The sequence below is a fragment of the Hermetia illucens genome, chromosome 5 (assembly GCF_905115235.1).
Source record: "Hermetia illucens chromosome 5, iHerIll2.2.curated.20191125, whole genome shotgun sequence".
Taxonomy (NCBI): Eukaryota; Metazoa; Arthropoda; class Insecta; order Diptera; family Stratiomyidae; genus Hermetia; species Hermetia illucens.
The window spans coordinates 114,387,536-114,409,540 of record NC_051853.1 but is presented as its reverse complement, the minus strand read 5'-3'; the positions used below and the strand labels follow the sequence as shown (position 1 = coordinate 114,409,540).

The 22,005-nt window shown below is 46.6% G+C and overlaps 2 protein-coding genes across 2 annotated transcripts in view; both read right to left on the bottom strand.

Annotated features, from left to right (window-relative positions):
* Positions 1–22,005, bottom strand: part of LOC119657613 — a 168,080-nt gene that overhangs the window by 121,975 nt on the left and 24,100 nt on the right. The gene's annotated exons all lie outside the window — the stretch shown is intronic.
* On the bottom strand, positions 18,822–20,426 carry LOC119657614 (odorant receptor 2a-like). Its single transcript, XM_038064616.1, has 3 exons — positions 19,666–20,426; positions 19,193–19,553; positions 18,822–19,138 (listed from the first exon to the last, which is right to left on the bottom strand). Exons 1-3 carry the CDS (start codon positions 20,406–20,408, stop codon positions 19,088–19,090), a joined length of 1,155 nt encoding a protein of 384 aa, XP_037920544.1. The 5' UTR covers positions 20,409–20,426; the 3' UTR covers positions 18,822–19,087.

Here is a 22,005-nt window from a genome sequence, read left to right as displayed (position 1 = left end):
ATCAATGCCTGACGACTGGCAAAGAGGTATTATCTGTCTCATACATAAAAAGGGAGATATCGCACAGTGCAGCAATTATAAAGGTATCATGTTGGTGATTACCATCTATAACCTAGGGATAGAGTACCTCTATCTTGCTAGGCCGGATAGTCCCATACGCCCAGAACATCATTGGCCCATACCAAAGAGGCTTCACTGCAGGCAATCAGCAAGAGATCAGATTTTCTCTCTGCGGGAAGCGATGGAAAAACTGTTGGAATATGGACATCAGTGGCACCATCTTTTCATCGACTTTAAAGCCGCCTATGATAGCATAGCCAGGGTAAAACTGCACACGCCCATGAGAGAATTCACCCTGATCAATGTGCGAGGCGAAATAAAAGCAGCAGGATCACTCTCGAGACCATTCAACATCAACAACGGTCTACGACAAGGGGATGCCCTATCATGCGTCCTCTTTAACCTGGCCCTCTTGAGTGTGGCCCTCGAGAGAGCGATTCGTGATGCCGAAGTAAATTCGTGAGGCACCATCCTCTTCAAGCCCACCCCCCAAGATTACAACATTGAGACCGTTGAAAATTTATCCTATCGAGGATCGAAAATCACAACCGATAACGTCTATGACCATGAAATCCGTCCAAGGTTGTTGGCAGCCAACAGAGCTTATTTCAGCTTACAAAAACTGTTTCGCTCGAAACGTCTCACCATAGGGTCATAGCTCTTACCGAACAAGACTATGATCTTGCCAGTCCTCATGTTTTCTTCGGAGTCTTGGGTTCTTACCAAAAAACTGCGAGCTCCTGGCCGCGTTCGAAGAATTTTTGGCTCCATGAAGATGGACGATTCCAAAGCCTACATGGCGACGAAATCTACGAACGATACCCCGACCGTCCGGTGGTGGATGAAATTCGGCTCAATAGGTTGCGGTGGGCGGGTCACTTAATCCGTATGGATGAGGATGATCCAGCCCGGAAAGTGTATAAGGGCAATATCTATGGTAGGAAAAGAAGACGAGGCAGACCCTGTCTGAGATGGAGCGATGGCCTAGGTCAGGACGCCAGACAGCTTTTGGGGATATCGAATTGGTGGACTTCGGCGCAAAACCAGGATATCCGGAGTTCCTTACTAAGGCAGGCCTAGACCGGATACCGGTTGTTGCGCTGTTGATGAAGATGATGATATATAGGGTGAAATGGGGTGATATTCAACACTTTTTTTCGTTGTTCAGGGAAAATGCCTAATAGTTTAATTTTTGAATGTTAAATGACTATCATTTCTGCCTCATTATGTTAAATTAAATTTGTCTTGTATTAATTCGTTAAACTTTCTGAAAGTTAGTATTTGTGCGTTTTTCGAAAAACGTGGGGTGATGTGCAGTCCCGGTGAAATCAGGTAATACATGCAATGATATCTATCCTAAAGAGGAAGTAATAAAATTTTCGCGAAAAGAATCTTTAATATGATATAACTGTGCTTAGAAAAATTGAACTGAGAAGAAAAAACCTATTTTATTAGAATTTTTACTTTTTATTGTTCAAAAATTGAAAAAGAAATATTCGAAAAGCGATTCCTCATCTGAATCGCAATAAGCACAAGTGAAGTAGTTCCGATCTTGCATGTCGGCACATTTGAGATGATGTGGAATGTCGCAAATTTTGCAGTAAATTGAACTGTTGCGATTCATTTTTAAAGTTTTGTGTAAAACACGAAAGTACTCATTTCTTTATCGGACCCATTCTCAGAAACTACCCAACCGAAAAATCCGAAAAAAGATCATGAGGCTGCCACTATATGGTGCCTAGGCTCCAAAATATCCTCCGTACCGATATCTGTTTAAATAAAGTTAATAATGGTATATTATTATAATTTTTAGTACTTGGCTGTTAAACCCACCTGGCATTAGCATCGCGAGATTTTTCAAAAATTTAGCGTATAACATAGAGCATGATCCTATCAAGTTTGGTGAAAATCGCACTATTACTAACAAAGTTATAATAGGGCAAATTTGTCGCTTCATTGCAACTTCAAGTTTGGTCCTTTTCTGCGTGACCACTTTCTCAGGCTGGGTCGGTAGAGTTGAAAAGCCACTTTCGTCGATATTCCAGATTCGGTGTTCCGCCTATATTGGGATGGCGGCCCATGAAGCTGTTACACCAATCTGTGGTCGATTTGCCAGCTTCCGCCCACCATTTCGGCATCGCACACTTCCTCCCATTTTCGTAAGCGAAGCTACGAATATCATTTATGGATAGACCATAACTCATTTTGCCACATTTCGCAATGTACGACACCAATTCATTTTCCTCAGGCGAATTAAATAACTAAATCGGAAGAAATGTCCAATTAAACATGGGCGGATCACACACGAATGAAGACAAAAGGAGATTTTAGTTTATAATTAGGAAAATCACCGGCTTTCCACCAAGAATGTTAGTTGATTTTAAAAAAGTAAGCGTCTCGGCATCTAAGCTGGTGGAAACTGCCCGTTAAACTTTTTAAATGCGGTGATAAAGTGGAGGGAACCAATTCGAATAATTACAAACTCTCTTTGGATTTTCAGAGGTATTCGGTAAATAACTAATATAAACATATTTAGCTATCAGATAAGTCAAAAGATCTCACAAAATAACGAAAAACGTGACATACAATTAAAAACTTTTAGCTTAGAAAATTTCACTTGTTTCTCGCGCAGCGAAACAGCCTGCATCTTATCCCATATGTTTTCTATTAAAAGCAAGGTACTGCGAACAAAATCAGATAGCAGTATGCGGTTCTGTTAAATTTCGATGTACATATCAGATATCAACATTGTTGCACATCATCCCACTATGGAGGCTACTGCGAACCCCATTTTTGCGGATTATTTCCTACTCGTAAAGATTGGAGGAAACTAACTTGCCGGTGCGGTTATGTAAAGGATTGCTTCTTCTGTTTTTGTCTGGGATTTCCGATATACTGGTTATAGTCCCCAAATAATGTGAACCAAAGTTAAGAGTTTTGTGGAATAGTCCCTATTCTACCTTTTTCCTATTTTTCATTCAATTACAAAAGCGCATGTAGGAAGTATGTTTCTTTGAGTGGATCGTCGTAAATTGGCTGGAGATGGTCAGATTGGAAGTAAATTTTGTTTTCTAGTACGGTATTTATAAAATGTTATATAACTGGCAGATATATAGTGTTGTCTCAGTCATATCTCTAGAGAGTAGTCTTGAATGTTGTGCGTAACATTAGCTTTGTTGCAAGAATTAATTGTTAACTTTATAAAGCTCGAAAAAATAATATTTCTTAACAAGAGTTGTCTTTTCGTTGATATTTGTGAATTGTGATGTGTTTGAAATTCCAAATAATATTTAAAATTTTGACTTCCGCACCGTTTAAAATGTGCTTATTGTTATTTCACATATCAGTACATCAAAAAACTGTACTGTCTTCGTCAGTATGAAAACGTGCTTTGTACAAGGTATTGCCATATTGCAGTCGCAACATTACTTTTATTTTTGATTCAATAGCAAATGTTTATCCGCGACAATAACTAATTGCGGAGAAATGGTACTTCGTTGCATATGCTGCGGTCGAATAGAGCCGCAAAGCATCTCAGAGAAGTCGCAGATTAGCCAAACCTATGCCAACAGACGCGAAACAACCAAATAAGTCGGGAAATCGGAAGCTGCATACTTCAGGTATGAAAGGTTTTGAATATTTCCCCTATAAAGGCATTTAATTGTGCATTTGCCCCATGAGTAGTGAGCACGTAATATATGAATGCACTATGTGAGAATATCCACTTTTGGCTGATTCAAAGTCTTGAATTCGCAAAGAAGCGACAATTTTGTTCTATTATACTTTTGTTAGTAAAAGTGCTATTTCTACCAAACTTAATAGCATCACGTTTCATGTCATAGTCTACTATACATTGCTGCGAAATTTCGTAGAGGTATGAACAGAGGGATTTTGCAGCCAATTACTACAAATTATACAGGGTCCGGCAGCATAACTTCCTTTTTTCAAAACTCAATAAAAACTATTGCATGCATCGGAAAATATTTATTTATTTTTTATAATGTAGGTACATGTCTAAAGTTTTTATTTACATTGTTTTGAAGATCAAATCTGTTAGGTGACGTTCCCCATTCTCCATACATTGCGTAAACCGATTTCTGGCGTTTGTCAAGACTCTTGTTAGCATAGCAAGTGTTATGTTGGCAATTTCTTCTTGGATGTTGGTCTTCAAATCTTGTGGGGTTCTTGGAATTTCACATAAATACGGGGTTTCAAAAAACCCCATAGAAAAAAATCACAAGGGGACAGATCGGGAGAGCGTGTCGGCCATTCCAAATAGCCTCTAATTGAGAAGTCACGTTCTGAAAGTTCTTATAGGGATGAAAATGAAGATCGTCACGAAGAATTCTTCTCGCAGAACGATCGGATAGTCCAAGGGCAGATGCGTGTTTGCGCGCAGAACGCCGTGGCGATCGCAACATTGACGCTCTCACTGCTTCAATGTTCTCAGGTGATCTAACGGGCCGAGGGACTCCAGTTCTTCCTTTTGTCGCACTTGCAGTTTGTCTGAATGTAGTGACCCATGTAACAATTGATTTGCGGTCTGGGACGGGAGCCAACGGGGCTAAATTAAAGCGATTCCGAAATGCACGCTGTGTTGCAATAACCGAACATCCGCTTGAAAAGTAAACCTCAACGGCAAAGGTACGCTCCTCATTATTCCAACGCATGATGGCGACTGAACCATGTCGGGACAAAACTTTACAGTATCCCCTCTTGAACGAGACCACTAGCGCTCCGCTATGACATCAACTAACTGAGTGGCGCGCATTTTAAAAGAGGAAGTTATGCTGCCGCACCCTGTAGTATATTATCAAACTTTATTAGAACAGATATCGGTATGGAAGGTACTTTGAAGCCTAGGCACCACATAGTAGCAGCGTCTTGATTTTTTTCACATTTCTCGGTTGGGTTGTTTCTGAAAATGGGTCCGTGAAAGAAATGATCCCTTTCGGTCCCCCGCACTCCCCACCTTTTCTACAAATCTTAAAACTAAGACAGACTTCGGAAAGTAAAGATTATTATTGATCTCTCTATGCCGTGTCCTCAACCACTCATTGCTCGCAGGGATCAAGTGTCAGCCTATGTATTTTTTTTTTTTTTTTTTTTTTTTTTGTGCGTACACGGAGGTGGAAAATCTTAGAAAGACACGTCCGCCGCAGCTCCGCCGCCCGAACGGCGGAACAACAGCGGGCGCGTGTGGGATTCACACCCACTAAAAACCACCCCCGGTCTCTCCAGCCCCAGCCCCGCGGGACCACCATTGAGGTATTACTTCGCGGGGTAGGTTTGCTCTTAGGCACTCATCCTTCTCCTATTTGCAGCTTTCCTCCTTCTTTGTTCTTTCAGCAACTCCTCCTGCATTTGGATGATTGCGGAGCTAACCGCAAGCCACTTCTCCTCGGACTCCAGCATCTCAGTAACTAAGCTCTCCGGGGTCCCGCTCCTGCCCAGCACCTGGTTTAAGCTCCTTCTCTCCATCGCAAATCGTGGGCAGTGAAACATCACATGCTCTGGATCCTCCGGTATGCCATCGCATCTGGGACAGTTCGGAAAATCATCCAACTCAAAGCGGTGCAGATACTGCCTGTAGCAACCACCGTGTCCCGTGAGGAACTGGGTAATGTGGTAGTTGGTATCCCCATGTTTTCGCTCAAGCCACACCCTAATGTTGGGAATGAGCCTGTGCGTCCACCGACCTTTCGCAGACTCGTCCCATCTGCGTTGCCAGAGATCAAGCGACTCTGACCTTGCCGCATTTCTACGCTGTGCATGCCCCTCCATATGTCTTGCATTGTACAGGACACTCATTTCTTTGGCCAGAATGTCAACCGGGATCATGCCTGCCACCACCAATACTGCCTCATCTGATGTGGTTCTAAAAGCACTGCAAACCCTCAAAGCCATCCGCCGGTAAACCGAGTTCACCTGCTTCCGTCTCTGAGAGTTTGCAAGCGCCTCCGCCCACACAGGCGACGAGTAGAGCAGGATGGAGCGCACCACTCCGGCTAGCACCAACCTCCGGCAATGTTTCGGCCCACCAATATTTGGCAAGTGCCGTGGTGGCACTGGCTGCCTTTTGGCATGCATACTCTAGGTGCTCCCTAACACTCAATTTGGTGTCAATTATTACCCCCAGGTATTTGATAGCCGGCTTTGATACGACCGTATGTCCACCGACCTCCACTTTTACAGTATTATTTTTCCTGCGTTTCGTTATCAAGACCGCTTCCGTTTTCGCGTCCGCCAAGGTCAGCCCAGCCTTTTCTAGCCAGGACTAGTCTCCACATCTTCTGGGTGTTTTGCTGCAACAACCACAGCTAGGTCATCAGCAAAGCCGACAATCGTAGTCCCCTCTGGGACGGGAAGAGCAAGCACCCCATTATACATGATATTCCACAACAGGGGACCAAGTACCGATCCCTGTGGTACCCCGGCTGTGACAATGTACTCTTTGGGGCCCTCATCCGTCCCATACCAGAGAGTCCTCTCTGAGAGGTAGTTTTCCACCAAATTCGCTAAGTATTCGGGGACACCTATGTCAGCCAACGCCCCTTTAATTCTATTCCAGTTGGCCGAGTTGAATGCGTTTTTGACATCCAACGCCACCACGGCACAGCAGCCGCCAGAAATCAGTGCACCTTTTGCCAGGTTTACCACCATGCCAATTGCGTCCACCGTAGAGTGGGCGCGTCGGAAACCAAACTGGCGTTCCGACAAACCATTGTTGGCTTCGACGATGGGCAGGAGTCTGTTGTAGATGACTCTCTCCATCATCTTCCCCATTGTATTCAACAGGCAGATAGGACGATACGACGCTGGGTTTCCAGGCTTCGGAAGCAACACCAACTTTTGCTTTTTCCACTGGGCAGGGAATATTCCTTCTTTTAGGCACGCCTCGAAGGTGTTGGCGAAAAGGTCGGGCCTAGTCTTCACTGCCAGTTTCAAAGCTCGGTTGGGGATGCCATCCAAACCTGGGGCCTTGTTTTCACCGAACCTACCACATATTTCCCGCAGCTCCTCCACAGTTACAGGCGGTATTATGCCGTCATTTGGTTGGACAAAAACTTGTCTTCCCCTATTTTCGTGGTGAGGGAACAGAGTGGTAACAATCTGTTTCAGGAGGCGCGGACAGGTCACCTCCGCAGCCTTTTCATCACCACTCTGTAAGCCTCGCCCCAAGGGTTTATGTCGGCATGGTCGCACAGCTGTTTGAAGCAGTTCTTTTTGCTCCTCCGAATGGCTTCCTTTAGCCGGCCACGCAATTGCTTGTGTGCCTCCTCTCGACCGTCGCCACCGGGTTTTCCCCTGAGCCTCTGGCAAAGCCTCCTTGCCCGAAAACATGCGGCTCGCAAACTTGCGATTTCATTGTTCCACCAGTAGTTGGGTTGCCTACTGGGGAGCAATCGCCTTCTGGGCATAGTTGCATCGCATGCTTCCGTCACCCATCGAGTGATCTGGGTGGCTTTCTCTCCAGCCGTACCATTCAGGGATATGTCGGATTTGAGCACCGCGGAAAACGTGTCCCCCTCGAACGCTTTCACTGTCCAGCCAAGCATACCACCCGGCATTTTGCGAAAACTCTTTTTCGAGCTCGATCCGCCCTTGATTTCTATGCAGATTGCCTGGTGGTCGCTGTGAGTATAGTCCTCCCTGACATGCCAAGCGATTCTACTGGCTAAAGTGGCACTCACGTATGTCAGGTCCACTATAGACCCCAGACCCCTTCCCCGGAAAGTGTACGAAGACCCAACATTCGCCAGTACCACGTCCAGCTCCGCGAATGCTTCGAGGAGAACACGTCCCCTCACATTAGTTATCCGGCTGCCCCATTCAAGAGCCCACGCATTGAAATCGCCTCCTATTATGATCGGCCAACGTCCTCTTGCATCCAAAACAAGAGCAGCAAGCATCCGCTCATACTCGACGAGTGTAGCGCTGGGTGGAGCATAGCAGCTGTAGATGTGGATGCCCTTCACCTTCGCTCTGATGAAGCCCTCCTCCGGGTGCTCCATTATTTCCTGGAAGGCTTGTTCTCCACAAGTCCACAGCGCTGCTTGGCCCGTTTGGTCTTTGACCCAAACGCTACCACCGCGGTTTCGGTATGGTTCACTTAGTATGGCCACATCGATGTTTTTCTCGCGGATAGTTTGCGCGAGTAGATCCTGCGCCGCCTCGCAGTGGTTGAGGTTGATTTGTATCAACCTCATCTGCGATTTGTGCTAAGGGCTCTCCTGTATTCCGGGCACCTGCTGCCTGCCTGCAATGTGCCGATGGTCCACACCCTCCTTTCCTTTGCACAGTAGACAATTTGGGTCAGCTCCGCAGTCCTTGCTGATGTGGCCCTCCACTCCGCATCTCCTGCATTGCTTTGACCTGTCATTTGGGTTAGTGCATGACTTCGCAATGTGACCAAAGCCAAGGCATCTAAAGCACCGTTTTAACGCCACCTGTTCCCTAAGGCGACACATAACCCAGCCTATTCTCACTCTCCCTGCTGCTAACAGTTTGAGTGCGTTCTCCACTGGTAGGCTGATGATGGCGGTTTGTGTTCCCCCATAGGCTTTCCTTAGAGTTTTTACCGCTGACTCCTGTAGTCCGGCAAGATCGAACTGTTTCTCCAACGCTTCGCGAACCTCCTCCTTCGTCGTGATTTCATCTATATCTTTGCAGATTATAGTGATCTCCGGCCTGCTAGCTCTTATGTCAGCTTCCTGCCCTAAAGTCTTCCCGATTTGGCTTAAGAATTTGTCCGCGGTTACATCCTTGGATTTCTTGAGTTCCAACATAAGATCTCCCTTCTGCGACCGTCTAATACGGCTGACGTTGTCTCCCAAATTGGTGAGTTCGGGGTCTGCCTTCACTTTCCTGAGTATGTCGGCGTATGACCCTTCGCCTCGTTTGGAAATGAAAATCACCTCCGGTCTAATCTTCCTCCGATAGTTTCTTTTCCGCGGTTCTACCTTCCTCCAAGCTTCCGCATCCGCCTTTGAAGGTTCGATCCCTTTTCTCGAGGTAGCCACTGCAGTATTTTCCCTGGTAGCTTCAGACATAATTTTCATGAACTCCGCCTTTTTGGGAGTTGAGTCCTTTCTTCTTTTCGGGGTTTGCTGGCCTGTTGAGTCATTCAGCTTCTCGCGCAGCCTCTTCCCCGGTTTCTTCCCTTTTGTGTTTTGAACCGGCGTTACTTGAGTTGCCTGGTTCACTTTTCCAATCGGCGACTTCCCTACTCGTTCATCCTGGGCCTTGCCGTACGTCAAACGGATGCCTCTTATCATGGCCCTTATATTTTGGTGAATGTTCCTGCGCTCCTTTATGAACTCACACAGCTCCATGATCTTTTTACCGAGGGCAGTAAAGGCAGCTCCAGACTGATCATTGTCCAAAACATCGCTCGGGTGAATCGGCGTCAGCGATTCTTCCTCATCGAAGACTCCCGCTATACGCTTCCCACTGGGGGTAGCGATCATGGGGGCTTGTGCCCGTGTGGGAGGGGATCTGCGAAAAATCGAGCTCCTTCTGAACGGATCCATCACTGGAGCCAGTTCAAGTTCCTCCCGTACGCTTGTAACATTAGATGCCACAGTAGCCAAGGTTCCCACTACTGAGGCACTGCGGTCGTTGGATATCGACGGCCGGGAGCCCGCTTGCTCACTCCCAAAAACCGCCGGCACTGGGTTTCCGAAGCCCTGCACCGTAACTTCATTCTTCTTCTGCTCCTCCATGTTTGGTTTTATTTCTGGGTATCCTTCCCATAGCCAATTTTTATCCACGGGTGGGCGTTTACTTCCCACCTACCCGGCCTGCGCATAAACATGCCCATACACGCACATTTTCGGATGCGTGCATGTGCATGGTCATGACACATTCGCCGAGCATTCCCTTATCCGCACGAAGGGACGCGCCTGATGGGAGATTTGGCAACTCCACACAGGCAGCCTATGTATCCACCTCCACTTTTATCGAGTATTCTCATCTGTTTACATTTATCTATTTTCGGCGTTCTTCGACTGCGATAAAGGAGATATTGTCTTATATACATATATATATATATATTATTCCTTCGTCATCTTATCGGCCGAGATGCCAAACGGCATCATTCCCGAGTTGCATCATCATTTGATCCAGTCTTGCCGGGAATTGCATTTCCCGCCATGTAGGAAATTAATTAGATGATATGGCTTTATGCTAGCTATTTCTTTAGAGGCGCCTGCTTTAGTAGGTTGTTCAAGGGACCACCCTATTCTGGGCTGCTTATGCAAAGCTTTTGCAGAAAAATAAGTTTAACATCATTCACGCTGAAATGTCTGAAGGGGCTGGTTGAAGCAGATGAATGGTGGAATGGTGGATGAATTCTGGAAAAAATCACCAGACCAAAGAGGGGGTCCCACCTTCCTCACTATTCAGGTTGGCGATGCTATGACAAAGTCGGCGGTAAAATTGCTCGACATTATAATAGACGCAAAGATGAACTTTTTCGAGTAGATTTGCAACAGCGGAGACAAAGCTGCAGCTGGAAAGTTTGCGATTTGCCGGCCGATATCCGATATGAGAGATCCCTTATCCAGTTGGCATTGTAAAATGATGAGCGCGATTCAATCCGTCTTTCTTTACTGTTCCGACTGCCTTGCAGAGGTTTATAAACTTCAGAAAAGGTGAGGGGAAATAAGAAAGCCGTCGCTTATGAAGAGTTAGCGCTCTCAGCGCATAGCAGCAATCATGGGAAAGAGAAGCGATGGTTAGATGGACCGCATAATATAATAATAATAATCGTTGGCGCAACATTCCATGTTGGATCAGGGCCTTGAAGTGCGTTAGAGCACTTCATTCAAGATCGTAACGGTACACTACAGTACACTGTAGGAGGCAATGTTGTCAGAAACAAGATGATCGGATCGTGTAGCAAGCCTCGGAAAAATGTTAGAGTGTTAACCACAGTCTACGTGGCATGACAAGTCCCGGTCCGGTCGAGAAATCGGTAAGGGTTCTCGGCGCACGGATGGCGCCAAGATGTAAGTAAGTTAGTGCGAACAAAACAAATACGTGCCTGCACGCTAAATGTTGGCACCCTAACTGGAAAGACCGAGGAACTTGCAAGAGCTCTTCGAAAAAGGCGCATTGGTATCTACGCTCCGGTGGAAACCCGATGATCTGGTGCCAAAAACTGCGACATAGAACGCGAACACGGTAAAAATGGCTATAAACTTCTCGATTTTGGTAGCCCACACACTCAATACGGTGTTGGCATTGTCATCTCAGATGGTTCCCGTGACGCCATTAAAGAAGTCGATCGATTTGATGCTCGGCTAATGACGCTCACTATTATATCAGCTGATCGCACTATTCGCTTCTTCACCGCATATGCACTACAGATAGGTGCCGAGAAAGATGCCTTCTGTCAACCTCTCGATGAAAAGATTTGTCACTTGCCTCCTTACGACTATTTCATCATTGGCGGCAACCTTAATCATCATGTGGGTGAAAAGGCAGACGGTAACAGGTGCCATGGGGGAAAGGCGTTTGGGGCAATGAGGGTGGCGAGCAAATAATCGATTTGACTTGACCTTGTACTTATGAATAAATGGTTCATTAAATTATTGTCTCACCTTCCAAAATTTTATAGCGGGAACAGTAAAACGCAAATCGACTATATTCTCATAAGACGCCTACATTTTACCACTGTCACTGATTCGTAAGCTATTCCCTATGAGACTATTGCACCTCAACATCTTGCCGTCTTGCGAATTAGGCCACCGATAGAAGAGCGTGACGGCCCCGCTCATTAAATGGTGATGATATCGTGAGAAAAAAGAAGAAATCATGAAATAAAAAACACGTTTCACAAAGTGGTCTATTCAACTCTCGGAATCACCAAGCCAGTTAAGCGATATATCAAGCAAGATACTTGGCTTTGGAATGACGATGTTGAAATGAAGGCCGGTGAATAGAAACGCCTCTTTTTTTTTTTTTTTTTTTTTTTGGAGTAGGGTAGGTGAATGCGTTTACGCACAGAGTGTTGGACTCCCGCAAAAGCACGCTGGCGGACTACCAACTAAACACCTCCCTGTCATCAGAGAACTAGCCTGGAACCGTTTGACACATTACTTCGGGCTAGCCCTCCCGCTCTCCCGGCTTTGGGAGCCTTCAAGTCAGGGAATTCCTTTCACCAACGGGAGGGGAGGGGAGGAAGGGAGTTGTTAGTTCAGGGAACCCCTTACCGTCCGATCCCTCTGCCGGTCGAGTTCAATCTTCTTCGTAGTAAGAAGAGCCCGAACATAATGCGCAATACGATTCCAGCTGCCAGCGCTCTTCAGCATCTCTCTGACAATGTTGTCTGGAGAGAGCTCCCCTGTGTCTGCATAAAGCTGCTGGCGGAGGCCATCCCACCTCTCGCAAGAGAAAAAGGTGTGCTCAGCGTCATCCGGCACTCTATTGCAGAACACACAATCAGGAGATCGCGCCTTCCCAACCCTGTGCAGGTAAGACTGAAAACCTCCATGCCCACTTAGAAGTTGGGTAAGGAAGTAATCAATCTCACCGTGCTTTCTGTTCAACCATGGGTCTACTTTGTCGATGAGCCGCGCAGTCCACTTGCCCCTTGGCTCATTTTGCCAAGAAACTTGCCACTCGTTAAGGGTGCGTTGACGTTCTTCACGGGCAACCACTTCTCTTAAGTTTTCGCCCTTACGGCGATAGATAGCTTTGCGCTCCTTGGCAAGGAGGGCAACGGGGATCACTCCCGCAATCACCATCACAGCCGGTTCGGAGACAGTGCGATAAGCAGACGCCACTCGCAAAGCTCCCCGCCTCTGCACTTGAGCTAGGCGTTTACGATGCACCTCCTTGTCAAGGGCATCAGCCCATACCTCCGCACCATAGAGAAGGACGGACTGCGTTGCTCCCATGAGGAGACGTCTCCTAGTTGATATAGGGCCGCCGACATTCGCCATTAGCCGACTCAAGGCCGCGACTCCTGTTGCAGCCCTGTCCGCGGCTGCTTTGATTTGCTCGAAGAAGCTCATCTTCGAGTCGAGCATTAAACCAAGGTATTTAACCGCTGGTTTTGACTCTATAGTCAACTCGCCGATCGATATGGGACGCAAGGTCGGGATTCTCTTTCTGGTCAGAATGACTACTTCGGTTTTCTCCAGCGCAAGGTTGAAACCGTGAGCAGTCATCCATCCGCTTACCCGTCGCATCAATATGCCAAGTCTGCTTTGCGCCTGTTCAACAGTGCGTCCGGCAACAAGTGCCGCAACGTCGTCTGCATAACCGACCAGGCGCGACTCTTCAGGCATATCGAGTCTCAGCAGACTATCGTAGGAAGCGTTCCAGAGGTCCGGCCCTAGGATGGATCCCTGCGCTACTCCCGACGTGATTTCCATCCTCCTCTGGCCCTCTAGCGTCTCATAGAACAGGGAGCGGTCTTTCAGATAATCCTTCAATATCCGCAAGAGATAGCTTGGCACGTGAAAAGAATTCTCTAGTGTGCCCAGCATATCTGTCCATCTTACGGAATTGAAGGCATTTCTGACGTCAAGCGTTATGAGGAGCACTATCCGTCGAGATCGGCGGCTGTGCGCCCCGGCTCGATTAAACGCATCTACGACCTCCATAACAGCATCCACTGTAGATTTCCCTGTTCTAAATCCGAACTGCCTTGCGGATAAGTCCCCGGCAGCACGGATCGCTTCAGCGAGTCTACCCCTGATGAGCTTCTCGAGCACTTTTCCGGCCGTGTCAAGCATACACAGCGGTCGGTATGCAGACGGGAGCTCCGGATCTCCTTTACCCTTACGGATTAACGCGAGTCTGGCCACTTTCCAGCGAGAAGGAAAAATGCCCTCCTTCAAGCACGCGTTGAACGCTTCGAGCAGCAATTCTGGCCGTTGGCGGAACACCAGTTTGTAAACTTCCGCCGGGATGCCATCAGGGCCTGGCGCCTTCCTGTTTTTCATAGTGAGAACCGCTTCTTCGAGTTCTCCCATTGTGAAAAGGGGGCAATCCACGAGGCTTTCCGCGCTGTTTACATCAACCCGTACAGGGTGTCTGGGGAACAATGCCCGCACAATGCGGTCCATCTGGTCGGTGCTCAGTATGCAGGGCTTCCGCAGAGCCCCGATTTTCCGAGTGACAAGCTTATAGCCAAGTCCCCACGGGTCATCATTCACCTCATTAACAAGATTTTGCCAGCCGCGAGCTTTGCTTTTATTTATGGCGCTGCGGAGTCTCCTTTTTGCTGATCTATATTGTGCCTTTATGGCACATGCCCCCTCGTTGGCGTACAAACGTTGTGCCAAACGGCGGAGCTTATGACACTCCTTCCGTAGGTCGGCAATTTCCGCCGTCCACCAGTACATAGAAGGCTTGTCGCGCCTGGGGCCCCTCCGGGGCATGGAAGCCTCACACGCCGCCGTTATCATATTCATCACTGAATTTACGACGGTGTCAGCTGCGACACCACCACCCCCCGGAGTGCCCCCCAGTGCGGCCCTACCTGTTCCAAGAGCTTCGACGAACCTTCCGATGTTCACCCTCGCGACATTCCACACGCAGGGGGAACGTCGTGTTGGTGCTCGCCGGCAAGTAGCGTCAAACACTTCGAACGCAATGTACTGATGATCACTTGCCGAGAAGTCTTCTAGGACTCGCCACCCGTCCACCGATGATGCCAGAGATTCCGACGCAAAAGTGATGTCGGGAATGCTTCCTTCACAACCTGAGCGCCGAAACGTTGGCGTGGATCCGGTGTTTAAAATTACGAGTCCGGTTCTCGCCGCCATTTCCAGAATCCGTTTCCCTCTGGAGTCTGATTGAGGCCTGCCCCATTCAAGAGCCCTGGCATTAAAATCACCGCCAACCAGGATTCGTCCCTCCGTGCTCGAAACGGCGTCCTCCAGAGCATCAAGCCGACGTTGAAAGTCCGGAATCGACTCATTCGGCGTCAGGTAAACGCTAAAAAACGTTATCCCTAAACACCGGATCCAGGCAAATCCGTCTCCCCGGCCTTCGGCAAGAACACGAAGTCGAACGTCGTCCCGAACCCAGATGGCAGCGGTGCCCGATAAGTCCAGATACCATGAGGACGGGTCCTTGTTTCGGTATTGCTCGCTAATCAGCACTAGATCAGCATTTACTTCCGCAGCGAACTGTGCTAGCAACTGGTGAGCGGTTGCACTCCGGTGCATGTTAATTTGCAAAATGCGGATCATGGCGTTCGCACCCTAGCCCTCTCCAATTCCGCCCTGAAGATCGGACACCGTCCCGAGCCCGCAGTGTGTGCGACGCTTTCGCCAGACGCACCACGATCCCTGCAGAGAACACAACTCTCGCTTTCCTTGCAAGTCTTCGCTTGATGACCCGCTTGGCCGCATCTCCGGCATGCTGTCCTCCTGTCCGGACCCTTGCAAGCTGCTGACGTGTGTCCATAGTCCAGACACCTGTAGCACTTGGTGGGGACTATCCGCATTCGTACCCTGCATACTACCCATCCGATTTTGATTCTCCCGCTGTTAAGGAGTTTCCTCGCATATTGCTCGGGGACATCCACCACGGCAAGTTTTTGGCCTCGAGCATTTACAGAGGTAATAGCTACCCGGGCATTGGTTACCTCTGGACATTCACGCTTTAGCGCCTCCTCTACTTCGACCTTTTCTGTGAGGCAGTCAAGATCCCGTATTTCCAGAGAGCACATGGGTTCTAGGCTGGAAACAAGGGCCTTCTCCCCCAATAGCCCCTTGACCGCTTCGCAGAACGTGCTCTTGTTGGTCGTCTTTGGGCCCAGTTCGACGAGAACTCCACCACTCCTCGTTTTCCGTATCGAAGACACCTCTGCTCCGTTCTCCTCGGGTTTCATCCTGTAGCGGATTTCACTAAGGACTTCCGCAAATGTCTTGCCTTCCGTCGGCTTAATGAGCAGAGCCGACGGTCTAGTCCTTCTTCGTTTCGTCGTTTTTTCCGCTACTGGCTTTGGGTTGGCAGCCTCCTTGTTTTTGGACAGACGTGTCTCTGGCGCTGGAGTCCGTTGTTTCTTTTTATCCTTTTTCGCCTTTTTTTTTTTGGGCCTTGGAGACTACTTCGATAAAGTCTCCTTCAGGCACGTCGTCCTCTTTCCGCTTTTTCCCCTGTTCACTTTGCAGCGGGCTATCTGCGGTCCGTTTGACGCAAGCAGCATTCTCAGCGGGGAGTGCGACTGTTTCTGCTCTACAATCGTCTTCCGCTGCTCTCCACGTGCGTCTATAAAAGGAAACGCGGTCCAGTAGTTCCTCCAGTTCCATCAGCCCGTTTTTGACGCCTTTGCTGACGTTTCTCTGAAGGAACGTTGCCGACCGCATACGCTTCACCACTGCTGCGCACTTTCGGATGAGCCTTTCCTCTTCGGCTCTAGCGAGGACAGTCGAATGCATTTCCACTCGATTTGTGCCCAAATCCATCTGCTCAGGACTAGCGTTTCTCACTGAGCTTACTTCCAGGACAGGGGCACTGCAAGGTAGTGGAGTTGCCATCCCCGCACGGTCAGTCGCACCACTTGATGAGGCTTCCTCTTTATTTGGGCGCCCCAGTGTCTCATCGGGTATATCAGCCCTCGTTGCCTCTTTCACTGGTCGCTGCGGTGAGCGATGCATCTTTGTGCTCCGCCCAAACGCACCCAACGCCTCTACCACAAGATAAAACGCTCGTCAATGGGCAAATTTATAAGAATGGCAACCAGGAAGCAAAAAAAGCGCTGTCTCCCGAGCGATCCATTACAAAAATTTTTACGATAAATTGGATACTCGGGATGGCGGAAGAGATCTGTATCGACTTGCCAAAAGCCGAAACGAACGCACACAGGATATCGAACACTTCTGTTGCGTTATTGACAAGAACCATTTTTTGCTAACCAACCGTTGAACCGCAACGGACAGACGGTGAAAATACTTCGAGTAGATTTCAACTGAAAAATTTCAAGCATTTTCACCTGTCAGTGCAACTGTAGTCGAGGAGGCAATAAAACCAACGAATGAAATCGGGAAAAGCCACAGGATCAGACGACATCGTATCTGAGCTGGGAAGCGAAGAGCTGGGACCCAACATTGTGGCTCAGTGAATTCTTTAATTGGGTTATTCGGGAAGGTAGAACACTGTCTGACTGCAAGAAAATACCCGAGTTATTGGAAAAGAAAGGTAGTCCAGCAGAATGTTCAAATTACTGAACGCAACATCCGTATTCGCGAAATCGTTGAAATAACCGTGTATCAAGCCGCATTTGTCAAGAAGTATGGAACTACGACGCAATACACGCTGCATGGAGAAACACCGTACATTGCATTTCTGGATCTCGAGAAAGCGTTTGACCGTGTTCCACATGAACTCGACAACACTTAGCGCTAAAAGAACTCGTGCGCTGGGTTCAATTGCTGGTAAAGTTCGAACTGTGGCGGGAGTATCAAAACCGTTTCGTATCTCGGTTGATATTCATCAAGGAAGCGCCCTCCCACCACTCCTTTTTGTGCTTGTTATGGACATTGTCACACGGGAGATCCAACGTCCAGAGCCCTATACACTGCTTTATACAGATGATGCTTTGTTAGCATCTGATAGCAAAAATGATCTCATGTCCAAAAATGGAATGATCGCCTCATGCAACGCGGTCTCAGATTGAATAAAACTGAATTTTTGACGACCCATAAAACAGACACAATCACTGTCAGCGGCAGTGATCTGCCCAGAACTGAGTGATTTAAATACATCGGTTCAACGCTATCAGTCAATGAAGGACTGCATAATGAAATTGCTTTACGGATTAGTGCAACCTGGATAAAGTGGCGTTACACAACTGGTGTTCTTTGTGACAGACGTTTCAACGAACGTGTCAAATCTAAAATTTACCGGAATGTCGTCTGTCCTGTCGCTCTCTATGGTTCTGAGTGTTGGTCGACTATAAAAAACAATGAATGGCGTTTTGCGGTAATGGAGACGAAGATGTTGCACTGGACTAGTGGCGTCACACGTTTTGATCACATCCGAAATGAGGATATCCGTGATCGATATGGGGTTATACCGATTGTGGAAAAACTACGAGAGAGTCGTCCTCGATGGTATGGTCACGTAATTCGCGCTAACGAGAATTAACTTGCTAAGATTGATTGAACATCGAAGTCGATGGTGAACGACCAAAAGGCCGGCCGAAACAAAGGCGGCTTGATACGTTGAATGGGGATTTAAAAGCCTCGAAATTGCATCTAGATCAGACATTTGATTGAGCTAAATGGCATAACCGATCACGACGAGCTGACCCCACGTGTGAACGGGACAAATTCTGAAGAAAGAGAAGGCTACCGGAAAGCAATGTATACTTGCGATGATAAAATAACTTGATCATAACATCTAAAATTATTTTGGTGATTTGTTGTTGTTGAGAATTGCATTTTTTGGAATCTTGCCTATTTCCTCCTTGCCTTTCCTCCAAAAAATGGTAGGTGGATTGGGAGGCAAAATTATATGACTCGATATTCACAAGAGAGGAGGGGCAAGGCTCGCAAAAAGGAGAATATACCCTCACTATTTTTGAGGAGGTGGTAGGGAAAGGACCCCGTCGTGAAATGTTAAAGAAAAGTATTTACGTATTTGTGCCGTTTCAATTTCAATTATTTACGAAGACGTTGATGCAACTTATATATTTCAGAAGGAAATAGCTAGAAAAGAAACGTAGAAGGTTCTGATATTTATGTTCCATTAGAGTCGGAAATAAACAAATAAAAAGAGACATTATTCGCACTCAAATCAGAAAACTGTTTTTATTTTTCAGTAATGGCACAACAAGTGATCAAAATTGCTAAGTGATCTAACTGAAGAATACTAAAATAATGAAAATTTGTGATTTAAACTACCAGTGCAGTGCCTGCTCCTAATGAGGATTCTTGCTTCTTTTTTGGTTATTTGTTGTTATTGGTTTTTTAGAAACAACGCAGAATGAAATTATCTATCAAATTTATCGGCGTACTTAACCGAAGGCAAACTGTAGTATCCAACTTAAGCTCAAAGCCTATAAGCTTCTTCCAAACACTGCAAATAATGAATAAGCCGACTTCAAAACCTGTAGTAAGGATAGTTTATCACGAGGGTAAAAAATATGGACATGCGGAATTACCGTGACCCATGTTGTTAGGGAAATACTGATAATTCCTCCAGCATAGTTCGTCCAAGCGGTTTGAGTGTTTTCCATTGAAATGATGAGAATCTGCTTGAACTTCGAATTCTGGTCCATCCAGTTACATGAATACAATGCTTCAGTGAAGCCAAGGCTCTCTTCCATTAGTTCAGTCCCGCAAGAGCAGCAGAATGTAATTTCTAATACCATGCATGTAAAGTATCCCACAAGGTAGATACTTTTGTAGATATCGCTAATGTAGAATATTAGGTAAAGTGCAGTGGTACAAAGAATGATTTGTGTACAGATGAACTGCAACAGCATAACCCGCGAGTTTATATTGCAACAGAGTTGGAAAGCCCTGAAATTAGAATCACCAGTGCAGTTAGTAACTCGGTAGTGAGGGCGCTTAGTGTATTTTAAGGAGCTACTTCAAAGTGAATGTCAAAATGAAATATTTTTTTGTTTCTCACTTGAAACATGTCTGATGCTCCCGAACGCACTGTCTCAATTCCAGGTAGTTTTCGTTAAGTGACTTTTCTTTATTCCACCCGATCTTTCGCACTCGTATTCCTAGAGCATGCAAATGTCCTTTCAGTAGCCACATTAGAGTTGCCGGGTATGTATCACACATCACGTCCTGAATTATCTCTGTGAAAAGCGAGAAAACTTGATGGAAATTCGCTATATGAAACCCAACTGTAGAATGTTTCCAGTCCCAAGGAAACCAAGCTGGATATGCAAGTCGCCGTTCCGTATCGAATATGGCTGGGAAATCACAAACCAAACCTGCCATTCCGCAGAAAAATGAAAATGCAAAAAAGAATCCACGCCCAATTTTCAATATATATTCAAAATATTCTTTTTCATCGTCGCCAACTACGCGTGAATCCAGTTCCGCAAACAGCTTTCTGATTTCAAACAATTTGTCACGTTTAAGATACGTATTCAAAATTTTAAGACTGACTATAATGCTGCCCGAAAGCTGGGCGAGATTCGAAATTAGATCTCTCTTGTTCTCGTAGTTCACTGCGTAAATAAACATCGAAACGTTGAATCCAATTGTCACCAAAATGTTTATAGAGGCTGAGTAGCAATAGTACAGATATTTATATTTTTCAGGTGGGTACAGTCCCAAAATTCGCAAGCTCATCCAAAGAAAGTTTAAGGACTTTGCGCTGGAGAACGGAATATGCCGAGACTCAGTTAAAGCCATAACGAACTATTGAACGAATGTTAACCAACTGGCTTGCTTCCAATGAATTTACTGATATATATGCCTTTGTTTTCCAATGTTGTACTATTGTTTCCTTTCTTGTTTTACTCATACGTTTCCATTTCAAGCAGGAACGCTAGGATTTTTAATATTTGAAGGATACCAGAACCACAATAATCTCTGACCAACATGGGACTAGCTGTATGCGAGTGACATCGTGAGAAAGGTCAGAGTATTTAACTTCTTTAAAAATTCAATGTTATGATTGTTGAAATTGAACCCATTTACACTTACTGATTATTGATGACATGGTGAGAAGATTTTATTTTCTAGAGATGCACTGTAGTTGGGAAGCTCTAAAGCTATAATTTGTGTTGAACCAACGACCGAAGGAGCAAGAGAAGACATGTAGCTTTAGCTAGTTGAGGGAACACTGAATTACTGATGGGTCTCACAAAAGGATCGAAAAATAAAGACTTTCGCTAGCCAAAAGAAACTTAGAATTGCCGGTATGTCCAGCAAAAGGTGGGACAGATTTTAAGCTGTGGTGGTGGTTTCAGCGAATTACAGATCTGTTATATATTATAGTCCGTCATCTTCTCTTCATCTGCCACTCCCATCCACTTTGCCAGCCCAAGTTCAGTGGAAGTTCTAATTACAGCCTCCAAGAACAAAAAATCTGTGGGTCTCGACAAAATCCCTTCCATAGCTCTGAAAAAGTGCGCTCCCAACATTTCCACCACACTGTCCTCTATCATTAACCACTGCCTCGTCAACGCTCACTTCCCCACCGATTGGAAAAGTGCTCGCATGGTTTCCATCCCAAAAAAAAACCTTAATCTACTTAAGCTGCAGACCTATCTCCATCCTATCTTCCTCCTCCAAACTTTTCGAGCGGGTCATCAAATCCCTCATAGACGAGCACTGTACTTCCAACAACACTCTCCCCGAGTTCCAACTCGCCAACCGAGCTAAACACTCGGTTGAGCACGCACTGCTTGTCCTCAAGACTGATATCCTCCTAGGTATCAATCGGAGGACACCCACCATAGTCTATCTCCTTGACCTAAGGAAGCTTTCGACTCCGTATGGCAATACGGACTCACGTACAAGCTTTCCAAAACCCTCAATTTCCATCCGCACCTCTGTAAGTTAATTCTTAGCTTTCTAGATGGGCGAAATCCTTAGTCATCCAGCAGAACCTTTCCTCGCCCTATACTTACCCCGCCGGCATTCCTCAGGGTTCAGTCCTGTCTACAACCCTTTTCTCTCTGTTCACCGCAGACATCCCCGAACCAGCTCCACACCAGTGTCTCATCCGGATCCTCCAATACGCGGATGACCTAATCCTATACACAGCCACCAAAGACATCTCCCGTGGTGAAGCGCGTCTGAATGCTTATTTGGACGAACTTTACCACAATTCCACCCGTTGGAAACTCTCCTTAAATCCCGACAAGTGCGAAACCATTGTCTTCCATGGAAATATGAGAATGACACCGAAAATGTGGAGTGACATTAGGTCCTTGTCACCTACAATCCACGATGAGCCCATTCCTGCCGTTAAAGAAGTCACTTCCCTCGGAATGACAATGAA

Bases quoted from the DNA above. Each gene is read 5' to 3' on its own strand.
- LOC119657614 (XM_038064616.1), bottom strand. From the start codon at position 20,408: ATGGCTTTAACTGAGTCTCGGCATATTCCGTTCTCCAGCGCAAAGTCC. The intron at 19,554-19,665 runs GTGAGAAACAAA...TTCTAATTTCAG, and splicing joins GAGCATCAGACATGTTTCAA to GGCTTTCCAACTCTGTTGCA. The intron at 19,139-19,192 runs GTAATTCCGCAT...TCCTTACTACAG, and splicing joins CCCTAACAACATGGGTCACG to GTTTTGAAGTCGGCTTATTC.